The sequence below is a fragment of the Galleria mellonella genome, unplaced genomic scaffold (genome assembly GCF_026898425.1).
Source record: "Galleria mellonella isolate WM207_F2 unplaced genomic scaffold, CSIRO_AGI_GalMel_v1 utg109, whole genome shotgun sequence".
Lineage (NCBI taxonomy): Eukaryota > Metazoa > Arthropoda > Insecta > Lepidoptera > Pyralidae > Galleria > Galleria mellonella.
In genome coordinates, this window is record NW_026441972.1 from 510,938 (window position 1) to 533,888 (window position 22,951).

Here is a 22,951-nt window from a genome sequence, read left to right on the forward strand (position 1 = left end):
TTAGAAAAGATTTTCTTATCTTAATGGGATATACTTACAGATTGGCTCCAGAATTTTTATCAAAGTCGTTTCAGCAGATTAAGTTTTAAATAAAAATAACTTCTTACATTTGTGGACTAAAATTTTATATTTGCATACCCTGTAATATCGCTGTCATATCCCATACTTGAAACCAAACTACAGCCATGTAAACACAGCTACTTCGTGACGGAAATATGAGTGGAAAAACCGTACCCATGTAGACATTGTACAAAAGTCGGTTGCTTGGGTACCTCTGTCCCATTCGTGTTTCAACCGTGAAGCAGTTGTGTTTGCATGGCTGTGTTTCAGTTTGAAGGGTGAGATATGGCGTGAATTTACTGGGTATAGAGGAATAACATCTGAGTCCTCAGGAATGGCAACGCATGGGGGGTATCATGGGCGAAACAGTATACTCTGTTATGTCCACGGCACTGCTCATGTCTATAGGCGACGGTTACCACTTTCCATCAGGTGGGCCGTCAGCTTGTTTGCCATTCTAAGTTGTAGAAAAAAAATTTAAGTTCTTAATCCTTTGGAAAATTATATCAAAACTGAGTCACGACTATGTCTAATATCTACCAGTAGAGAACACCTTCTAGTTTAAAATCCGTCATATGTGTATTTTTATATTCTACATAAAAGTTTAAATGCTCGTATATAATTGAATCGATTAATCGATCGATATCGAAAAACAGTCGATTCATCTCTTATCAATTTCGATTCCTAAGTGCTCTCACCTCCCAGTTCCAGTTTCATATATTTGCCACAACGTTTATATCTATCCGTATACAGCAGTCGTATTAATCTTTTTGCGGTTTGAAGGGTGAGATATGACGTGAATTTACAGGGTAGAGAGGAATAACACCTGAGTCCTCAGGAATGGCAACGCATTGATAGGTATCATGGGCGAAACAGTATACTCTGTTATGTCCACGGCACTGCTCATGTCTATAAGCGACGGTTACCACTTTCCATCAGGTGGGCCGTCAGCTTGTTTGTTATTCTAAGTTGTATAAAAAAAAAAACTTCAAATCTGTCATTGTCGTTTGGCCTTGCATTTACTTGAACCATATTTTGGATAGTTGACCTCTACCACGAATAATACCGCGGGGACTTCACGCTATCATAATGTTTTTAGTTGACGAATACCGCTGACTATCACATCTTGGATTACAACTGTGACCCCATTAATCCTTTTATCATACCGGCCGTTATCTGTCCACTGTTGAACATTGACTTCCCCTATAAGGAACAGGGGTATTCTTTATGCCAATTCACAATTGGAAGGATTTTGCCAATAGTTGCCACGCTTGGTAGACGAGTTGGTAATAATTAATCCTTTACATAAACAATACTTTAATTTATAAACTTGAAATTCATTAAAATAATGTCATTGAATATTTAAATTTATCCTGTTGAATAGCAAGCAAAATCTCTCGCTTCTCGGCATAATAAGGCTAGCGTTGTTTGCCTCTCGACGTTCTTAATACTTAATAAGGTTTATTAAGAACTTTCAAGAAGTATTAAACAATATAGCTTCACTACTACTCGATATGTATCTTATTAATATAATAAAGTTATAAATAGACGATATGTGTACATGAGAGATATTTAAGGAGAATTTAATATGAAAGGTCTTATTAAGACTAATAAATGCCAAAGCAATGTTTTCTTGAAAAACATTGTCTGTATATCTAGAAATACGCATATAATATATAAAGATTACCACGCTAAATATATAAACATTACCGCTACCATTAGTAGGAGTGCGACTGCCAACATTTGAGTATTTTCTATAACTAGTAGGCTTTATGATCTACTTGATTGTTATTCCAAGATGTATAAATAATTCTAGTGTAGTAACTAATAAATATGTTTGTTTTTTACTTAATTCCGCTACCATTAGTACGGGTGCGACTGCCAACATTTGAATAGTGACTTCAATTAGCAGAGGCTCTATGACCTTTCTTATGTATTACTCATCAATTTCTTAAATTTACTTAAATTCTTACTTAAATTTCTTTTCAGCTTAAAAAATTTATATGGATAATCGATTTATCTTCCACCAGGTTTCCGCTACTACTCATGATGATAGCGTACTGTCAAATCGTGAGGGTGCTATGGAGGTCTGACAACATACCTGGCCACACGGAATCCCATAAACTCTGCGCCACTCCCACCGCTGGACAGAATAACTGTAAGTTAGATATTATTGAAATAAAAATATTTGTATTCTTCCACAAATTGTTATAATAAATATTTAACAAAGTATTATAATATATATATAAAAGTAATTGTTATAATAAATACCTGACAAATTGTTATAATAAATATCAGACAAACCATTATAATAGTGACAAATTTCATTATAAATAATGGCCAAATTATTATAACAAATTCCTGACTGTTGTAAACTTCTTAGTTCTTTTACAGATTTTGTTTTTAAATTTTGCTCTTTGTCGCTTTCTTAGTCTGTCTTCTGTAATTTTCTTTATTATAATTATTTTCCTTTCAAAAGATATTAAATACATCAACATACAGTTCATAATTCTTATTAGTTTTTTTTTTCTAACAATGACTATTAATTTAATAATTTATTACTGTATCCACAAAAAAAAATCGCCTTAAATTGTAGCAAACTTTGTTATTTTAATTTACAAAACAAACAACTTAAATAATTTTGTAAAAATTTTGACGACACCATAACCTTCAAGAAAATAGTATTTTCCTTTTTAAAAGGCCGGCAGCATACCTGCAATGCCGCTGGTGTTATGGGTGATCATGGGCGGCGGTAGTCACTTACCATCAAGTGAGCCGCATGCTCGATTGCTCGCTGTGTTGTAAAAAATCTGTAAAATTAACCTTTTGGATAAAGAAAGAGTTCTCCAAATCAGTTTATAACTGACGGAGTTATGAGGTGACAAATATAAAAACAATACAACCGAATTGAAACTTCCTTTTTTGAAGTCGGTTGAAAATACTGTAAACTTTATAATAAAAGTTATGCCTCTTTTTGTTTACTATGTTGATATAAAAAAAAAACAAACATGCACATAAAGGTACAAATACATTTGTACATACAAATGGTCAAACTTTAAATTATAAATATATATGTATATTTCATCAGAATAAGTTATTAAACACACTTATTATAATCTACGCTCGGGAAATTATTATTATGAGAAAAGTTTAAAACCCTACCCGACCCGATTAAGTTGTTTTAACATAAACAAACCATTACAACAACAAACAAACCACCCATCGTTGCGTTCCTTTAATTTGTTCCGCATAAATCACTCATCTTGATTCGAACTGTTTTAAATACATATGTCATGTAATTAAATTCACCACAGATACTAAAATATAAATGGGAAATAAAAATGCTTTTTTAATTATACAGCACTATCATACCTACTTGTACAACAATTAGTCCATTACCTTAAGGTTGTCTTGAAAAGATTGCTCTCAGCAATAAGACCGCCTCACTGTACTTATACAATTGTATCGTTGTGTTTGTAAATTGTCTTGCTTATTTCCTATACTGTATAATGAAAATAAAGTATACTCATTCATTTATACTCATTCATCTATACATGTAATAAAACTGTAGAGGTCGAATATCTGTACATAGAAAAAAAAACGGTTAAAATCGAATCAAGAGGATGATAGAAGTGATGTAGAACACATTCAGATGTTTTTTTAAATTTTTTTGTCTCTCTGTCTGTTTGCACGGGCTAATCTCCGAAACGGTTAGACTGATTTTAGTGAAATTTATCATGGTGTTACCTTACATCACCGGTCAACAGTTTAGATACTTTTAGTCTCGTAAAATCAAAGACTTCCCGTGGGATAGTTAAAAAGCTATAGTAACTTATACAGTTTACAAAACTGCTGCCTGAGCTAGGTAGGAATGAAATCAGTACATGCCCCCACAAGGTACTAGATCATTAAACTCTCTCTGCGCTTTTTAAATATAATTAAGTTCATCACAGGTACTAGAAAATAAAAAAAAAACTAGAAAATAAATCTCCCCCATTATTTCCTAGATATATAGATACTCTTTATTGTTTCCTCCAAAAGATTACAATAGTAAACTTATTATAAATATAAACAATTACAAGAAATAATCACAATGGGAAAACAATGGGCGGCCTTATCGCTAAGAGCCTATTACCAACGGTTCCTTTCCTTTCGACCTAAAATTGTTAGCAGCAGTTTATTTTGCTTTATTTCTCTAATGCATACCGCATTAAGTGTTATGTATAAAATAGATTTTGATTGGAGAGAACTGCTGTTTGAGCTAGACAAGAATGGCTCATTCTTGCCTCCATCTATATATATTACAAGATCGTCTAACTTTGTTCGCGCTTTTTAGACTAAAAAGAAATCTAAAACAAATACTTATTACATTATAAACTATTTTAAACCTATTTTGTTCAGGAGAAATAATATTTTAATATAAAATAAAACAACATAAAAATTTTATACTAAGAAATAAAATCAACATAAATACCAGAGGGAGACTTAGTACAAAAGTCGATTGCTTGGGTATCTCTGTCATATTCGTGTTTCAACCGTGAACCAGTTGTATTTGCATGGCTGTGTTTCGGTTTGAAGGGTGGGATATGGCGTAAATTTACAGGGTACAGAGGAATAATGTACTCAGATGTCTGAGTCCTCAGGAATGGCAACGCATGGGGGGTATCATGGGCGAAACAGTATACTCTGTAATGTCCATGATACTGCTCATGTCTATGAGCGACGGTTACTACTTTCCATCAGGTGGGCCGTCAGCTTGTTTACCATTCTAAGTTATATAAAAAAAAATACATACTGACATAATAATGTAGTAACATCAAGTACCGTTGGTAAAAACAATGTAGTCGCTAGTACCTGTTACCAAGCATTCCCTATTTCATAGGGTTAGCAGCAAATAGAAGGACAACGCCTTCAATCCACGCCAACGCATCGACAGAGGGACAACTTCGTTCTAGAAGAAAGGCCGCCAAGATGTTGGTAGCAGTTGTGGTCATGTTCGCTGTCTGCTACTTTCCAGTGCATCTTCTGTCTGTACTCAGGTAAAAATTTATTATTATTTATTGTTTATGCCGCCCATTTTACGCCAGGATCACAGAGCAAGATCTCTGTGATCCTGGCGTAAAATGGGCGGTCCCTTCCTTTTTTTAATTTTTTTTTTATGCAACTTAGAAAGACAAACAAGCTGTCGTCCCAACTGATGAAAAGTGGCAACCGTCGCCTATAGACATGAGCAGTACCATGGACATAACAGAGTATACTGTTTCGCCCATGATACCCTTCATGCGTTGCCTTTCTCGTGATTGTCCTAAAGGAACTTAATGGTTGAGGAATAGGCAGCAGCATCCTTCTTAAAACATTGCCAAAAGCCTAACTGCAGTTGTCAACTCGCTTGCCAATCTTGGCAATTACTAACAATACCCCCCTTTAATGGGGAAGCATATGTTCAGCGGTAGACAGTTAACGGCTTATATGATGATGATTGATAATACATTACACAATATATTTGTTAATGCTCAACTATTGTGATAATTTCTCTTTTTACAATCTCTTTTTCAATACATGTTAGTTCTATACACTTTATTTAAATTAAAAACACTTTTTTTCACTAAATTTTATTTTTTAATAATTATAATTTAACACTTCTTTACATGATTTTTTTTTATTGGTAAAATAAATCAAAGTGATATAATTCATGTTAAAAATTAAAGGAGAAATGGTTAAATAAATAAATTTGACAGCTATGTTTTTTTTCTGCAATGGACATTAAAAAGGTACCCAGACACGATCAACTTAAAGTGAACTTGGTCTTTTATATAATTTTTGGGCGTTCAATGTTATAATGGAAATTTCCACCATTATGCAAAGAAGGGATAATGTAAATGTAATATAAATCTAATTACATACTAAATTCATTTATAAAATCTATATTATTAGCAAAATCTGAATTTTATAATAATTTATTGATAGTAAATACTTCCCATGTGATCCCGGCATAGAATAGGCCACCATTTCCTTTCCCGTGGGTGTCGTAAGAGGCAACTGAGGGAGGGTAAGAGAGGGGCAGCAGCGTTTTCTTAAAACATCTCCAAAGCCTAACTGCGGTTGCCAATCCACTTATTCACTATTACCAGAGGGATACTTTGTACAAAAGTCGATTGCTTGGGTACCTCTGTCCCATTCGCGTTTCAACCGTGAAGCAGCTGTGTTTGCATGGCTGTGTTTCGGTTTGAAGGGTGGGATATGGCGTGAATTTACTGGGTACAGAGGAATAACACCTGAGTCCTCAGGAATGGCAACCCATTGATAGGTATCATGGGTGAAACAGTATACTCTGTTATGTCCATGATACTGCTCATGTCTATAGGCGACGGTTACCACTTTCCATCAGGTGCGCTGTCAGCTTGTTTGTCATTCTAAGGTGTATAAAAAAAAATAAAAAAATAACAAAAAACTTACCAAGAGTGGCATTTACTGGCAAAGCCCTCCTAAGGGGAGGCTTATGTTCAGCAATTAACGGCTGAAATAATAAAACATAAAATACGTATTTGAACACACAGTAAAGTAAATTTACATTGGACTTTTTTTAATTTGTATAATTCAGATTAAATTAATTTTGTGTATAATTTTCTAATAGTGGTTAGATGACAATATTTAAATGAGAATTATGTATTGTTCGACTAACTTTGTGAAGGTAAATAAGCTAATAAATAAAATACGAGGTTCGTGAGACGAGCCCTGCGTTTATTTGAGACACGGCTGCTGTTTCTCTTCAAATTAAAATTAATGTCTGAATATTTTCGCTGGAAGCATTCTTATTATGTGCTTTGGATGTATATATTTTTTTATAATACAAGTTTTGACTCGCCACTTCGTCCGTGTGACCTTTATATATTTATTCATCGTCATCATCATTTCAGCCATTATCCGTCCACTGCTGGACATAAGTCTACCCCATAGACTGCCATAAAGAACGGTCGGTAATTTATTTATTGGCAGAGATAAAATATAACCTACTTTTGTCTCTTTTCATCAGCAATACTTGAGTTAGTATAACATATTTTATAACGATTCGTTGAGACATTGAGTCGCTAAGAGGTAACAAACAAACTTTTACATTTATAACAGTAAGTATTACCAGTGAAGCTTCCATTAATTAAGTTGGTCCATCCGTCATATTCGTGAACACCGGTTCACGAGTATGACGGATTGGTCTGCTAACACCAAACCTAACCGACAACAAACAGAAATGTAAAAATCGATCCTAGATTGGTCACATGGCATATTTACAATAAAATTACCCGAATAAAAACCATCTTATTTCCAAATTCCCTTAATGAATTTAATTCAAAATCACATATTTCTCTCATTTCTAAGTGTGAATAACATTGTTTAAACTGGTGTGGTCTTTTAAAACTGTTGTCGACCAAATTTTATATTGAGTTTTGCTCACCGCGCCGCGCTTTGTGAACTTACTTGAGAACTCCACCTGAACGCTTCGACACTAGATCATTAACGGCAAAGTTTTTGTTCCGCGCGCTTATCTCTTACCTAATTTTCCGGTATTCTATCGGAATTTTTACCAGAGGGAGACTTTGTACAAAAGTCGTTTGCTTGGGTACCTCTATCCCATTCATGTTTCAACCGTAAAACAGTTATGTTTGCATGGCTGTATTTCGATTTGAAGGGTGGGATATGGCGTCAATTTACTGGGTACAGAGGAATAACACCTGAGTCCTCAGGAATGGCAACGCATGGGGGTATCATGGACGAAACAGTACACTCTGTTATGTCGATGGTACTGCTCATGTTTATAGGCGACGGTTATCACTTTCCATCAGGTGGGTCGTTAGCTTGTTTGCCATTCTAAGTTGTATAAAAAAAGAAATCTGTTTAAGATGCTCAGAACATTCGGCCAGAAAGCGAAATCTTCGCATAAATAAATTCAATTTGTAAAATTGCTTAAATATTTTTCATTAGAGGTAAATTAGTTTAAAGTCTGTATACAAAATGCCATTGCTACTTAGTATTTATGTACATTCTTTTCTTTTTTGCTACTAGTGACATGGCCCGGCTTCGCACGAATTGCAGAGCATATATGCTTTCCTTTTTTGTCTCAACTTTTTGTGTCGAGTATGAATTAAAGTAGATATAGTAAACTATCCTTAAAAGATAGACATATACCATACCTTTTTTGTTGACTTAAGAAAGAGAAATAACCCCACCATACATTATTTTGTTATATCTCAAACGGATTAGACAGCGTTTTCGATGAAAGCTCTCAGTCAGTCGACTTGATTTCTTCGAACATCTTTATTTTATACCACTGAGGTGACAATCAAGCATACAGCCCACCAGATGGTGAGCGGTAACCATAGCTTATGAACGCTTGCAATACTAGGGGTATTACGCGCGCGTTGCCGATCCAGAACAAATCTTTTTACCTCCCCTTTTGAAGAACCCGACGATTTAGTCTCTTGGAAAACCTTCGGTAAAAAATCTTAAACAATTATCGACATATTTCAACAAATTAATAAATACAAAACAATATTAAATTGTATGTATAAACCTTCCTCTTGAATCACTGTATCTATTGATGCAAACCGCATGAATATCCGTTGCGTAGTTTAAAAGATCTAAGGGGTTAACCCCTTGGGGGGGTTTTGCTAGTAATTACTACACTTGGCAGGCGGATTGGCAACCTCAGTCAAACTTTAGAGGGAATCTAAGAGGGATGCTGCTGTTCATCCCTCGTCTTCCCTTAGTCGCCTCCTAGGACACCCACGGGAATAGAAAGGGTTTTTTTTATGGGTAAAAATGGTATGGTAACCCCGCCTGCGCTAACGGGATACGCTGGCGGAGCACCAGTGAAGGGTGATAGATGAGAATGAAAATAGGCCAGTTAGCCCATCATGATGAATTCGTCAGGAATTATCAGGTCGACCTGGTTGGGTATATTGCTAGAAATGGGATTCTCAGTCTCCATTACTAACAATCTCTTAATTTTAATTTTTACAAAAATTCTTGTCTCCCCTCTTAAGAAGTGGAGATGGTAACTAATCCCCGGCAGAAGGACAGTCGGCCGGGGTTCAGGGGCCCAGGGCGAGAAACCGGCATACAATGCGGGCGGTATCTAAGAGCACCGCTTTCTGCATCTTTCCCGGATGTGAGCCGCCTCGGAATCTCAACCGTCTGAGATGTTGTTCCAGGCTGGTTGGGATAAGACCGTTCACCGACAAAACGATTAGAATGATTTCAGTGGACGTCACCCCTCATATTTCAGTCACATCGTGAGCCAGGTCGAGATATTTTTTCTTTTTCTCGGTTTCGGCTTTCACGAGGTTCTCATCATGCAGTACGGTGACATTCAGCAAAAACTATTATTATTATTATTATTGCCCTTGACGCTAATGATCATTTTTACCCCGCAGATTGGCTTACGACGTTCAACAAACGGATGTGATGACGTGCATTGCCCTCATATCGCACGTGATGTGTTACGCCAACTCCGCCGTCAACCCGCTCATCTACAACTTCATGAGTGGTGAGTATCTTCATCATCACCACCGTTATCATCTATTTATATATAACTGGACATCATCGACATGATATCAGCTGTTAATATTCTTTGCTAAACATAGGCTTCCCTCATAGGCTGTCATAAAAAACTTGGCCGTTCTTATGGCAGTTTATAACATAGACGGGAGTTGTAACTTACTCTGCTTGTACTTTTAATACATACTTACTATATCTGTACCATACTTACTGTTGGTAACGCTGCCTACAATTGTTTTTGGCTTCGTTCAGAAATTTCATTCTAAGTAACACTGGTGACTCCGGTCCTAGTCTTGATCTCAGCACAGGATAGGTCACCCCTTTCCTTTCCCGTGGGTGTCGTAAGAGGCAACTAAGGGAGGACAAGGAATGAGCAGCACCGTTCCTCTTAGAACATTACCAAAAGCCAAACTGCGGTTGCCAATTCACCTGCCTAGCGTGGCAACTACTGGCAAAACCCGCCAATAGTTAAAGGTCGATATGATGATGATGATGAAGTATAGTAATAAATTCCCGTTCTCCAATTTCACCTCTATTTTTTTTTATGGGTGAAAATGGTATGGCAACCCCGCCTGCGCTAACGGGGAACGCTGGCGGAACACCAGTGAAGGGTAATAGATGAGAATGAAAACAGGCCAGTTAGCCCATCATGATGAATTCATCAGGAATTAACCATGATAGTTTCCAGGGGGAACCGCGAGGAGGTCGACCTGGTTGGGTATATTGCTAGCAATGGGATTCTCAGTCTCCATTACTAACAATCCCTTTCCCCCCTTTCACCTCTATTTATTCACCTTATTTATTCTTTTTTACTCAATATTTATACAAATGGCGAGCTTAATGCTGTCTTTACCAGCTAATCATTAGGTTAAAACACCATTAATTTAGCATAAAATTAATTAATGTATCACGAAAGAAAGAGACAAAGCAATTCAATAGCTAAAATAGGTTGAAGGTAAGAAATCACTCATACAACAGAATAAATTAATACATAAATTTCATTAATCAGAAATTCAAACAAAAAGATTTTTGAATCTCCCATACTAACCAGTTCAGAGGGCTTAAAATATTATGTAATTTTCAGTCGACTTTAAAATGAAGGACGTTCCCAATTGGGAATTCCCTTGTGATTATTTTAAATATTTATATATGTAAAATAAATATTTGGTAAATTCTTTATTTTCTGAAAGGATATGATAGATAGATAAAAGAATACTTTATTTGAGTCATTTATGAGACACGTAAATTAACAAATGGGTTCATACAATCAAATTAATTGTACTTTTTTAAATATAAAATAAAAGATAAAATAAGAAAATATGTTTTCGCCGTGTGTGTCGCAGTGACCCAAACAGGATACAGCTCAGTGATAGTTTTTCTTAAAAGCAAAGCACTGATTTTCAGCTACAGTCTGAAGTTGAGCTACACGGACGCGTGCAACGAACCCAAAGTGTAACCCTGTAGCATACAACGTTATAATTTTATTTTCTCATTGCTTTCTTGATTTAATTGATTAATTTTAGAAATATGAAAGCGTAGCGGTTTTTTGTATTAATTGCCGCATGCATTCTTATGTAAAATGTGAATACTATAACTATCAGATGGCAATTGTGAGTAGCTTTGACGTGGTCTAGTGTTTTGAGTAGTCATGCTCACTAAAATGTCCAGACTTGTGGCGGCGTGGTGGGCCGGGTCATTGGGCTCCCTAAAATATGGTCGAGCGCAGTGATGGCTGGCTCATCCGTCATACTCGTGAACGGGTGCTGCTTGTAGGGACTGGTCTGCTCTAATCACTATGACTGATTTCCTCTTATTAATTGTTTAACCAGTTGGTTATGTATTCAATTTTTTTTTTCTTTTTGAGTATTTAATTGAATTAGTGCTAATTGGTAGTTTGTATTCACACAATTAAACTTAAAAATGTAAAATAATAATAAAATTATTTAAAAGAGCATCACGCAAGTTTCTTGCTCGTTCTTCTTGTGATGAGACAGCTTTCCGAACGAGCGGTAAATTAAAAAAAATGTAATGACTTTTCAAAAGTGCTTCAATGTAAGTTTATTTGAATAAATGATTTCTATTCTATTCTATTCTATTCTATCCTGTATTTTTTTTTAACAACTTAGAATGGCAAACAAGCTGACAGCGCACCTGATGGAAAGTGGTAACCGTCGCCTATAGACATAAGCAGTACCATGGATATAACAGAGTATACTGTTTCACCCATGATACCCCCCATGCGTTGCCATTCCTGAGGACTCAGGTGTTATTCCTCTGTACCCAGTAAATTCACGCCATATCCCACCCTTCAAACCGAAACACAGCCATGCAAACACAACTGCTTCACGGTTGAAACACGAATGGGACAGAGGTACCCAAGCAATCGACTTTTGTACAAAGTCTCCCTGTGGTACAAAGTCTCCCTCTGTATGACCAAATTAAGACATTGATCCCAGTCAGTTCAGCAGTTTGGATTTTTAATCTAAAAAAACTGGGTTTAGTGCGATTGAAATCGGAGGGGGTCGGGGGAGAGGAGGTTTTTTTTTAATGGATGATAATGGAATGGTAACCCCGCCCGCGCTATCGATATCCACAGGCGGGGCACCAGTGAAGGATGATAGGTGAGGATGAAGTAGGTCAGTTAGCCCATCGTGACGAATTCAAAAAGATTTGTTCACGATGGTTTCCAGGGGGAACCACGTGGAGGTCGACCTAATAAGGTATATTGCTAGCAATGGGGCTGTCAAACTCCATTGCTAACAATCCCTTTCCCCCCCTAAGGGGGGAGGAGGTTTACAAGATCCACTTTTTTAACATAAAGTAGTATAACTTTTATGTTCTCAAACATGTTCATTATTCCAAAATGACATCGAATTTAATATTTTCATAAAAAGTTATATGTAACAAACAAAATGAAGTAAACGTTCGATGCTACAGATATTTTCGATTCGAGGTGATGAGAAAAGTTGGTCAAATATTAAGAGGGAACATTCCTCGATGTTATTACTCTGGGAGAGATATCTTACTAATAGAATAAAATTAATATCACCAATAATAAAAGGAGAGGGTTCTTATTATGGTTTTCCATAACAATAAAGAGATATTTATTCTTAAGCCAAAAAACAGGAGTTTTTAAAATGTAATCTTTGTGTATGTTTGTTCAAGTATCACATAAAAAATACTTGACCCAATTGGATACATTTAATACAGTTGTTTTGCTGAAAATCTGATTTGAAACCTAGTGTATGTTTTGTCCTAATATATAATCTAAAAATGGATGCCTACTTCAAAAATACATGCGTAAAAAATTTCAAATAAAAAGCTCGTACATATATATATATATATATATATATATATATATATATATATATATATATATATATATATATATATATATATATATATATATATATATATATATAAACATTACTTTTATTTCTTCAATAAATTATTTGTTCTCATGGGAAAAAATCGTGACTTTCCTGAAATATGGTTTTGTAAAATGCTTGTTTCATCTTGATATAAAGATCTGTGTAAGTGAGAATCAATCCTCGACGTATACTTTTTTGTCCTACGAATATTCATAGCTATAACTTATACAACAGAGAATTTCAGCTTACGGAAAAAAGTCCCAAGGGACTTTTACAGGCTAATGCGTACTGTACTCTGTGTCTAAAGGAGCCTAGGGGAATACTGCACAGAAGTTGTCCGCCTTGTGTTCGTATCGCATCTCCGATTGCCATTTCGTCTACGCACATTTTGCGACACATATTTCACCTTTAAAGGAGGTATCTTCGTGCAGATTATTGGATAATTACTCGGAGCCTAGTTTTAACTGTTCGATAGTTTGGGTACCGTAGTTGGATATCGAGGACTAATATGGGAGGTTGTGGAACTTCCAGCAATAATAGTGGTGGTCAAAGTTCCAGTGTTGGCAGTAGAGAATTTTATTTCATTTAATATTTTTTTTTTTTTACGTCTGTGGTCATTAAAAATTTTTTAATTATTTTGTTTTAATTTACGACTATACAATACATTCAAGATTAAACAAATACTGTGAATACCTTTAAAAAGCATGTGCATTAATATTGTATTGTAATTAATGTTTGTTATATGTGTTATAATGCAATATGCTTTCTATATTCCTATAAATAAATAAATAAATAAAATAAAACATTTACATATAATTGAGCTGCATATGTAACAGCCTTTGTCAGTCAGGATCCCGGGATTGTTATCTCTAGTTGGCAGTTAACAACGGAATTAAACAAAATAATTGTAATCAAATAACCAGTGACTTCAATCTAATTACAAACGTCTCGCTTCATTATAATATCGAAACTGGATATAATGTAAGTACTTACGTCCTTTTGTTAACGCTAATGGGCTTCGGAAGACGCGCTATTATGTTAAATCGATTCAGGCATTATTTATTACAAATTGACTACCATTTTCAGAGTCGAAAAGTTATTTTTCTTACCTATCGGTTGTACGCTCTTCGAACTACATGACCAGCCAGTTGCCACTTTAATTTGCTTATCCTTCAGCCTGTGTAAGTCACTTTGTTTCTTCTGCATATATCGGATTTTTGTTTCGGATTCTATCACGCAAAGAAACTCCAAGTATTTCCCTCTCCATAGCTCGCCGAGTATAGAGTATGTATAAAGAATATAATTAATACTAGCTTCTTTCTACGACTTTGATCATATAGATTGACTAAGATAAAAAATAAACTATGTCCTTCTCACATCTCAGAGAGTACATACCAAAGAGAGGTAAAGGTACAATACAAATAAACAAACAAACGTATTTTTATACATATTTAAAATATTAATTAAGAACACGTTTTTTGCTATTAAAAAAAATGCAAGTAGCTTTTAATAGTGATTACACACACACGTAATTTTTGTAGATATATACCTTACATTGAATATATTTGAATTTGGAATACGGAATCGCATGCAAAATAAAAAGCGTTCCCATGTAATTGCATACATTTTGCTCTCATATGGTATCGTGACAGTACATTTAATATATTTGAATTTAGAACGCGGAATTGCGTATAAAATTAAAAGTGTACTGTACAATTGCATACATTTTGCTTACCTATTATGTCGTGATAATAATATTGTACGGTGCTGTGCCATGTTACGGTAAATTATCAAAACGTCCAATTTATTAGTTTTAATTTCAACTATAAATGGATTTTTATTTCTTGTTATTTTAATTGACCATCGCGTCAAGTTTATTAGGAATTAACCACGAAGGTTTCTTGGGAGGACCACATAGAAGTCAGCCTGATGGAATATATTGCTAGCAATATGACTAGTCGTCACTATTAATAACGTTTTCCCGCCAGTGGCATCTCAATAAATCGTTAGAATATTCAAGTTCTCGGGATTTCATTTTCGTATATTTTAACAAAGTAAGCTTAGTGCTGGAAATGATGTATTGTCGATAGAATTGAAAAATAAACTCGAAATAATTATAATATTTATTGCAATATTATTATATTTTAATGGCTTTGTTAATTTAAAACAATATGCAAGTTCCATGCCTATGTTATTCTAAGACATCGCACAACTGTGTACCAAATCTCCATATAAACCATTTAGTCTTTTTTATTGTGTATCAGACATAAAAATAACTTTATTGATATTATTGACAAAATTGTATATACTAACTATATTCAGTGACTTTGCCCATATAAATTAGAATAAAATGTAACCGCATGGGTTACATTTATAAATTTAAGATTGTCATCATATGTAAATGAAATGAATCCATTCATTTATGTATTAAACTCCATTCAAACCTGTTCATCTATTTATTTGTAATTAAGTAACAAATGTCTTAATATCTTTACAATTTTTATTAGATAATAACTTTATTTTGCGACTTTATCTGTGTGAGTTATCATAAAAAGTATTTCATCTGTTAATTCATTCAAATTTCATTCATTTCATCTGATTAAGTGTGATTTAGTTACAAACATACACCATTACAGACTCAATTATATTAGTAAATCAAAAAGGTAAATAATATTCTTAACTAGCTGTATCACGCGACTCTGTCTGCGTGTATTAGAATAAAAATATCATATGTGTTTACCTAGTGTTAGTTAGTTACGTATCTGTGTAACAAATTTCATCCAAATCCGTTCAGCTTTAAGCGTGATTATGTAACAAACATCTATATGAACATTGACATTTATTATATTAGTAAATATGAGCTACTTTTGCATGCGTTATATCTGTATCATATCGTAACATTCTTTATCGTCTGCTTTTGTTAAAAAATGCATCTGATATATTTTGCTTGCAGGATTCCCAGGCTTCTCAGGTCAGTGACCCATTCAGTGTTGTAGTTAGATGCATCCATAATGCCGTGACAATAGCCTTTTGAATAGTTTCCTTACATTTTTCTCACAATATATAGTTTGCATGTTGCACAACTGTATACTGTCACAGCCCTTTTCAAACCATTTCATTATTACAATTATAATTGAAGAGCATAATGCATGAAATTTTATGGAGACATATTCAAATTAAATAACACATATACAGTATGTTCGTGTCATGCACATTCACGATATCGTTGTATAAAAGTAAAAGTTCCATACGATTGCATACGTTTTGCTCTCCCATTATATCGTAACGATAAAATCGTATGATAACATGTTGTGCTGCGTTAAATTACGTAAGCACCATATTCGAGAGAAGAATTTCAAATTAAGAAATAGAAAATGGAAACATTTTTTTTCTTTTTTTTTCTATTTTTAAAGTGTTTTATTCATATTTATTTTTTTCATTATTCTACAAGAGAATTTGGTAGATTATTAGCTGTCAAGACAGAAAATAATTTAATATTTTAATTTGTTCTTTCTTTTTTTATGTTTAATATTTCGAATGCCTATTTTATTAATAATCTTGTGCATGATCAACTAACACAAAACTCGCTTTAGTCAATATTTTTTTAATAAGTAGTATTAATAGTAATTAAAGTCTACCATAAACTTATTCAAACACTATCACTTTCTTATCATAAAATTGAAATAGTCATTTTCGTAAAATAAATATTATAGTAAAAATTCAATTTTCATATAAAGATTCATTCATCGTTTCGAGTCCAATATTTTATACAATATATCATAATATTGAGAAAAACGTGTGGATTATTGGAAAAATAGACGAAAATCAATTTGAAGTTTATTTTATATATGTAAGTAGTTTCATGTCCGTTCAATTTAAGAGTTTTCTAAGTGAAAAGGGCAATGAACTCGTGTATCTTTCTCCAATTTACTATATCCTAGTCGCTATTATTGAATGAATGAATGAATGATTAAACATTTATTTATATGCAGTCCAATATATAATACACTGTTGATACCACAGTGGTTTTTTAAGGGGTAATAATGTAATGGTAACCCTGCCTGCGCTATCGATATACGCTGGCGGTGCACCAGTGAGCGATGATAGGTGAAGATGAAGCAGCGTAAATTTACAGGGTACAGAGGAATAACACCTGAGTCCTCAGGAATGGCAACGCATGGGGGCCGGCATCAGGTGGGCCGTCAGCTTGTTTGCCATTCTAAGTTGTATAAAAAAAAAAGGTCAGTTAGACCATCGTCACAAATTAAACAATAAATCAATCACAATGGTTTTCAGGGGGAACCGCGAGCAGATCGACCTGATAGGGTTTATATAGGGATGCTAATACCCATTACTAACAATCCCTTCTCCCCCCTGAAACTTACCAGCTAGAACCACAGTGGTTTTACCTGGCAGTCTTTTAACAGTAGGCATGTAAATGTTTTAATTTTTACATAATATATTAATAATGGTAGTGTGGTCCCGGCATAGAATAAACCACCCCTTCCTTTTCCATGGGTGTCGTAAGAGGCGACTAAAGGAGGGCGACTCTAAATTCATTTGAATTTATGCATTGTTTTTAATTATTTTTTGTATTTGCTTGTAACGTCATGGATTCAAATACAAATTATTGTTTATGAATATGTAAATAAAATTAAAAATGGAATATTGGCCAATTTTTATTTTTATTTATATTGAAATAAATAATATAATTTATTCCAGCATATTATAGTTCCACACTAGTATATTTTTGGTTAGTTCTGAAGTTAAGGAATTTATCATACCCTTGGTCATTGTTGTGAGGCTTGGTTGGAATTTCCTATGACAAACACGGGTCCAACAAACATTTTCCATTATGAGTTTCATTGTATATGTTTCTCCGTTATATTTATTATAAAATAGCCTTTTCCCGCGACTTTGCCTGCATGCATTAATTAACAATAATATAATATATAGTGCTATCCACTATTCTCATCTTTTTGTATAATATTGTATAATATACATAGTATATCTTATATGTGTGTAAGTTTATTATATATATATATATATATATATATATATATATATATATATATATATATATATATATATATATATATATATATATATATAGTCAATTTATAAATATGTAAATTTAAAAATTAAATTAAAACATCTGCTTAGCAATACTAAGCAAAATCTACATGTAAACGTGCAATTCTACGTTCTAAAATTCATTTTGTCTAAAAAATATCTGAACGTTCTTCAATGAGTATTTGTAGGTCTGTATGTATACGTGCATGCATGCGTACCAGCGTGTGTGTGTGAGTGTGTCTGGGTGTGTGTGCGTCACTGTGAAGTGCGTTGTTGAAATCACTGTTTATTTACGTAGCCAAATATTTCCATATCATCTTTTTTTATGAAACAAACAAACCGACGGCTCACCTGATGGAAAACATTAACAATTTATCTGTATGCACTTTAATAATATTAGCTTGGCACTTATTATTAGTAATATTTTTTTTATAACTACACTTTTTCTTGTCTATTCAAATAGTTTTTATAATGCAAATTAGAATGGGAAACAAACTATGGCCTAGGTGATGGAAAGTGGTAGCCCTCGCCTATAGACATAAATATCATCACAGAATATCCTTTGACACCCATAGTGTTTCTCATACGTTTTCTGGGAATTAACAGTATACATTGTGACACCCATGGTGCCTCTCGTGCGTTTCCTGAGGGTGATAATATTTTATCTTCGTATAATTTCACGAAACTGCCAGCAGCTTGGTGGCAGAATGCGAATAAGGTAGAAAAGTATATATTTTATTTATTTATTTATTATTTATTGCAACACTTAAAGAATAATACAAAACATATATATAAATATATATGAAATAAAAAAGGCGATCTTATCACTTAATACAAGTGTCTTCCAGACAACCATTGTGTAGAGGAGAAAAGAAAAAGGCGATAGCTATTTGACGCAATAAATATAACTAATAAATATATATATTTTATTTAATATATAATAATTATAAAATAATTTTCTACTATCATCTGTTTCACTTACTCACTCATTCGCACGCTCGCTCACTCACACCCACCCACTCACTAACTTACACACTCACTTTCTCTTTAGTGTAGTCTTTGGAGATGTTTTAAGAGGATGCTGCCTGTCCCTCGCTCTTCCTTAGTCACCTCTTACGACACCCACGGGAAAGAAATAGATTGCCTATTCTATATATTCTATTTTATTTTATATATTTGTAGACAATTTATATTAAAACCCTTTGCTATGAAACACAATAATTAATTCAATTACCGATTTAAATTATATTAAGCGCACGCATGTCAATATCGAACCCATTGTTTCTGAATAAAATAACAGTTTTCAGTGGAATTTAATTATAAGTATAGACAAAGGATTGTGTTCTTGATTAAGTTTCAATAATTAAACATTACTGTGCCAATACATTTTTATTTTTAAGCATTTTTGAATAACCCATTGAAACAATCTCTCAATGGGAAAAGATCACCACTCATTAGGGGATTATAGTAGGTATCAGGTGGCCTGGAGTTTAGTTTAGTTTAGTGAATACTTTATGAGCTTAATAGGGCAATAACACATTGTGTTCTAATCTCTCATTAAAAGTTATTTTTGTTTGTTATATGACAAAAATAAAAGAAAAAAATTTTTATTACGCAAAAAAAAGCTATTTTAATCAACAACGCATTCACGCAGATATGTGTGTGCGGGCATACACACACATACACATACGCACGCACACGCACGTACGCACGTACGCACGCACGCACACGCACACGCACACGCACACGCACGCACACGCACACGCACACGAACGTACACACGTACGCACGCACACACACACACACACACACACGTATATACGCACGCACGCACGCACACCAATAAACAGATATTTAATATATTAAAATTCCATTCTAAACTAACAGGGAACAGAAAAGAACTATGAAAATCAGTCTAAAACCATCAGCTTAATCACATAACAAAGATTTCGATCACGTAACATAGTCATAACAAATTTAAACGAAATAAAAACCTCCTTAAATGTTACTAACAAGATTATATTATTTAGTTTACTATCTGCACTGACTACACTGAAATTATAATTAAATTTACTCATTTCCTTGACATAACTCTTTCAAATTTATAAAATAATATTTACTTTAATAAGTGGACTTTGAAACTAAGAAATCTACTATTATTTCTTCCTTGAAATACTACATTTAATTAAATTTACCCAACAAGTTTTCTCCAGTTATATCCAGATGAGACAATAAGACAAAACACAACTCTGTAACTAGGTTGAAACTTCAATATAATTCCAACAATCTAATCGCCTCGTCCAGACATTGTGGCGCTGCAATGGTTTAGACCCTTAGCTCTATGGAGTACAATGAACATGAAACAAAGGAAAATAACGTTTAATAGCTAAATAATATAAATAATAAATTAAAAAAAATCCAAAACCGAAATAACAAAATAATAAATTTATCATCATGTGTGGTCCCGAGAATTAGAATAGGCCACCCTTTCCTATCCTTTTGATGTTGTAAGAGGCTACTAAATGACCTTAATAGTAGAGAGATGGGCAGTAGCATGCCTCCTAAAACATCTCTAAAAACTTAAAGCTTAACGTGGCAAATACTGACAAAACTCTCCTCATTGGAAAGCCTTATATTCAGCAGTGGGACAATAGCTGAAATGAGAATGAGAAATGATATAGGCTGTGAATTACCTATTGCTAAACTTAGACCTCCCGCATAAACTACTATAAAAAATGCTCCCGAGCCATAAGACTGGAAGCCATTTTGACCTAATATTTGCCAATAGGGAGGAAAGGGATTGTTAGTAATAGAGACTGAGAATCCCATTGCTAGTAATATACCCAACCAGGTCGACCTCTTCGCGGTTCTCCATGGAAACTATCATGGTTAATTGCTGATGAATTCATCATGATGGGCTATCTGGCCTGTTTTCATTCTCATCTATCACCCTTCACTGGTGCTCCGCCAGTGTATCCCGTTAGTGCAGGCGGGGTTACCACACCATTTTCACGCATCAAAAAAAATTTGCCAATGAAGATTTTTGCCAGTAGTTGCCATACTTACAAGGCAGGTTGGCAACCGCAATTGGGCTTTAGTAACAAGAATTAAGAATATCATATAACTGTTCGTGAGTCTTTATAGTTGAGGACACAACAAATCCGTTCCCAAAAGAGTCTGTAATGTTTTTTTCATCATTATTATTATCTCAGCTATCTGTTCACTGCTGGGCATAGGTCTCTCTGTACACTGCCATGAGGAATGATCCTGAGCCAACTCTTTTTTCTCATACCATTACCATATTTGTTTGTTAATCATCATCATCGTCATATCAGCCGTTAACTGCTGAACATGGGCCTTCCTTTTTTGGGGGTCATTTATTATTATCAGTTAATAATAGGACTTTATGTGTCAATTTTATTTTTTGTTTATGTGAATTATTATCTGAAGATTCTTCTAGCTTCACAAGTCTAGCCTTCGATTCGTATTGCTCCTTTGTAGTCTTGATGATGACAACATGCATGTTAGAGTCTGATTTATTTGTATTTGTATTTGACTTCACAAAATTGTCTAGATCATTTGCATAGTTCTTAGATTGTGACATGTTAATCATAGTAGAATTCAGGTCAATATGTCCCACTGTATTAATTGTAAGTTGATTGTTTAGACTTCTAGGAAAGCCAATCTGCATATTCCTCAGTTTTATACTTCTTCTTCTTCTAGCCTCGTGAGACTAGTCATCGATTCGTGTTGTAGACTTGATTTGTCCAACATGCATGTTAAAGTCTGATTTATTTGTATTTGTGTTTGACTTCACAAAATTATCTAGTTCAGTCACAGAGTTTTTAGTTTGTAACGTATCAATCGTAGTAGAATTGAGGTCAATGTCTCACTGCATTAGTTTCAGATTGATTGTGTAAAATACTAAGAAAGCCAATTTGCATATTTCTCAGTTTTATGCTTCTTGTGAATTTTGTATGAAATTAAGAGACGCTTGAGAATAAAATCTAGGTTTGTTAACTCAAAAAATACTTAAATGGTTTTATAATTCTTTCATTTATAGAAAGCTACATTAGCAATGAATTACGAGTACGTAGACGTAATTTTTTACACGCTCGTCTAAAAAAAAGGCATGGGGCGTGTCTCTAGTACCATATATTACCTAGATAACTCTGCATTATTTTTACATAATATGTCTGGATTTTTATCGGTTGGTTGTGTGTGGCCCCTTTCTTTCCCGTGGGTGTCGTAAGAGGTGACTAAGGGAAGGCAAGAGATAAGCAGCAGCATCTCTCTTAAAACATCTACAAAATCTAACTGCGGTTGCCAAACGTAGCAACTACTGGCACAACCCTCCAAGGAGGAGGCTTATGTTTAGCAGTGGACAATTGAAGGCTGATATGATGAGAATGATTTTTATCGATAAATAAATTATTAGGACGTCACTATATTTCAATAATTATACATATTTCCCATTTATGTGGCCCTCAGTTACTTTAGAAAGTACATTTCCTGTGCGTAACTCAGAGTTCCAAAGAAATTCAATTTACACGAACATATTGGGAGTGACAATCCATTATTTTGTTTTTAAATTATTTTCAGAAGAACGACATTCTCAGTATGTTTGATTTTTTTTTTTTGCGACTACATTAAGTATTTACGATAATTGTGCATCGATTTGCGTAATTCTTTTTTCTAATGATCGGGTTTACTCCAGTGTTGATTACACATTAATTTTATAATTATGGTAGCTGCTTTCTTATGCAGAGCAAAAGAACTACGTTTTATGTGGCAAAATCTAAATAACGCATATATATCAGAGGGAAAATAAAAGAATATAGCATAAAACTCATCTGCTTGGGTACCTCTGTCCCATTCGTATTTCTGCCGTGGTT

General features: G+C 34.1%; 1 protein-coding gene across 1 annotated transcript in view; it reads left to right on the top strand.

Annotated features, from left to right (window-relative positions):
* The window catches only part of LOC113511273 (orexin/Hypocretin receptor type 1-like), a 153,385-nt gene that overhangs the window by 122,189 nt on the left and 8,245 nt on the right, over nucleotides 1-22,951 (top strand). Inside the window, exons 5-7 of the mRNA XM_026894891.3 lie at nucleotides 2,091-2,218; nucleotides 4,943-5,099; nucleotides 9,489-9,601. Of these exons, the coding sequence (XP_026750692.3) occupies nucleotides 2,091-2,218; nucleotides 4,943-5,099; nucleotides 9,489-9,601 (398 nt within the window). The remainder of the gene's footprint in view (nucleotides 1-2,090; nucleotides 2,219-4,942; nucleotides 5,100-9,488; nucleotides 9,602-22,951) is intronic.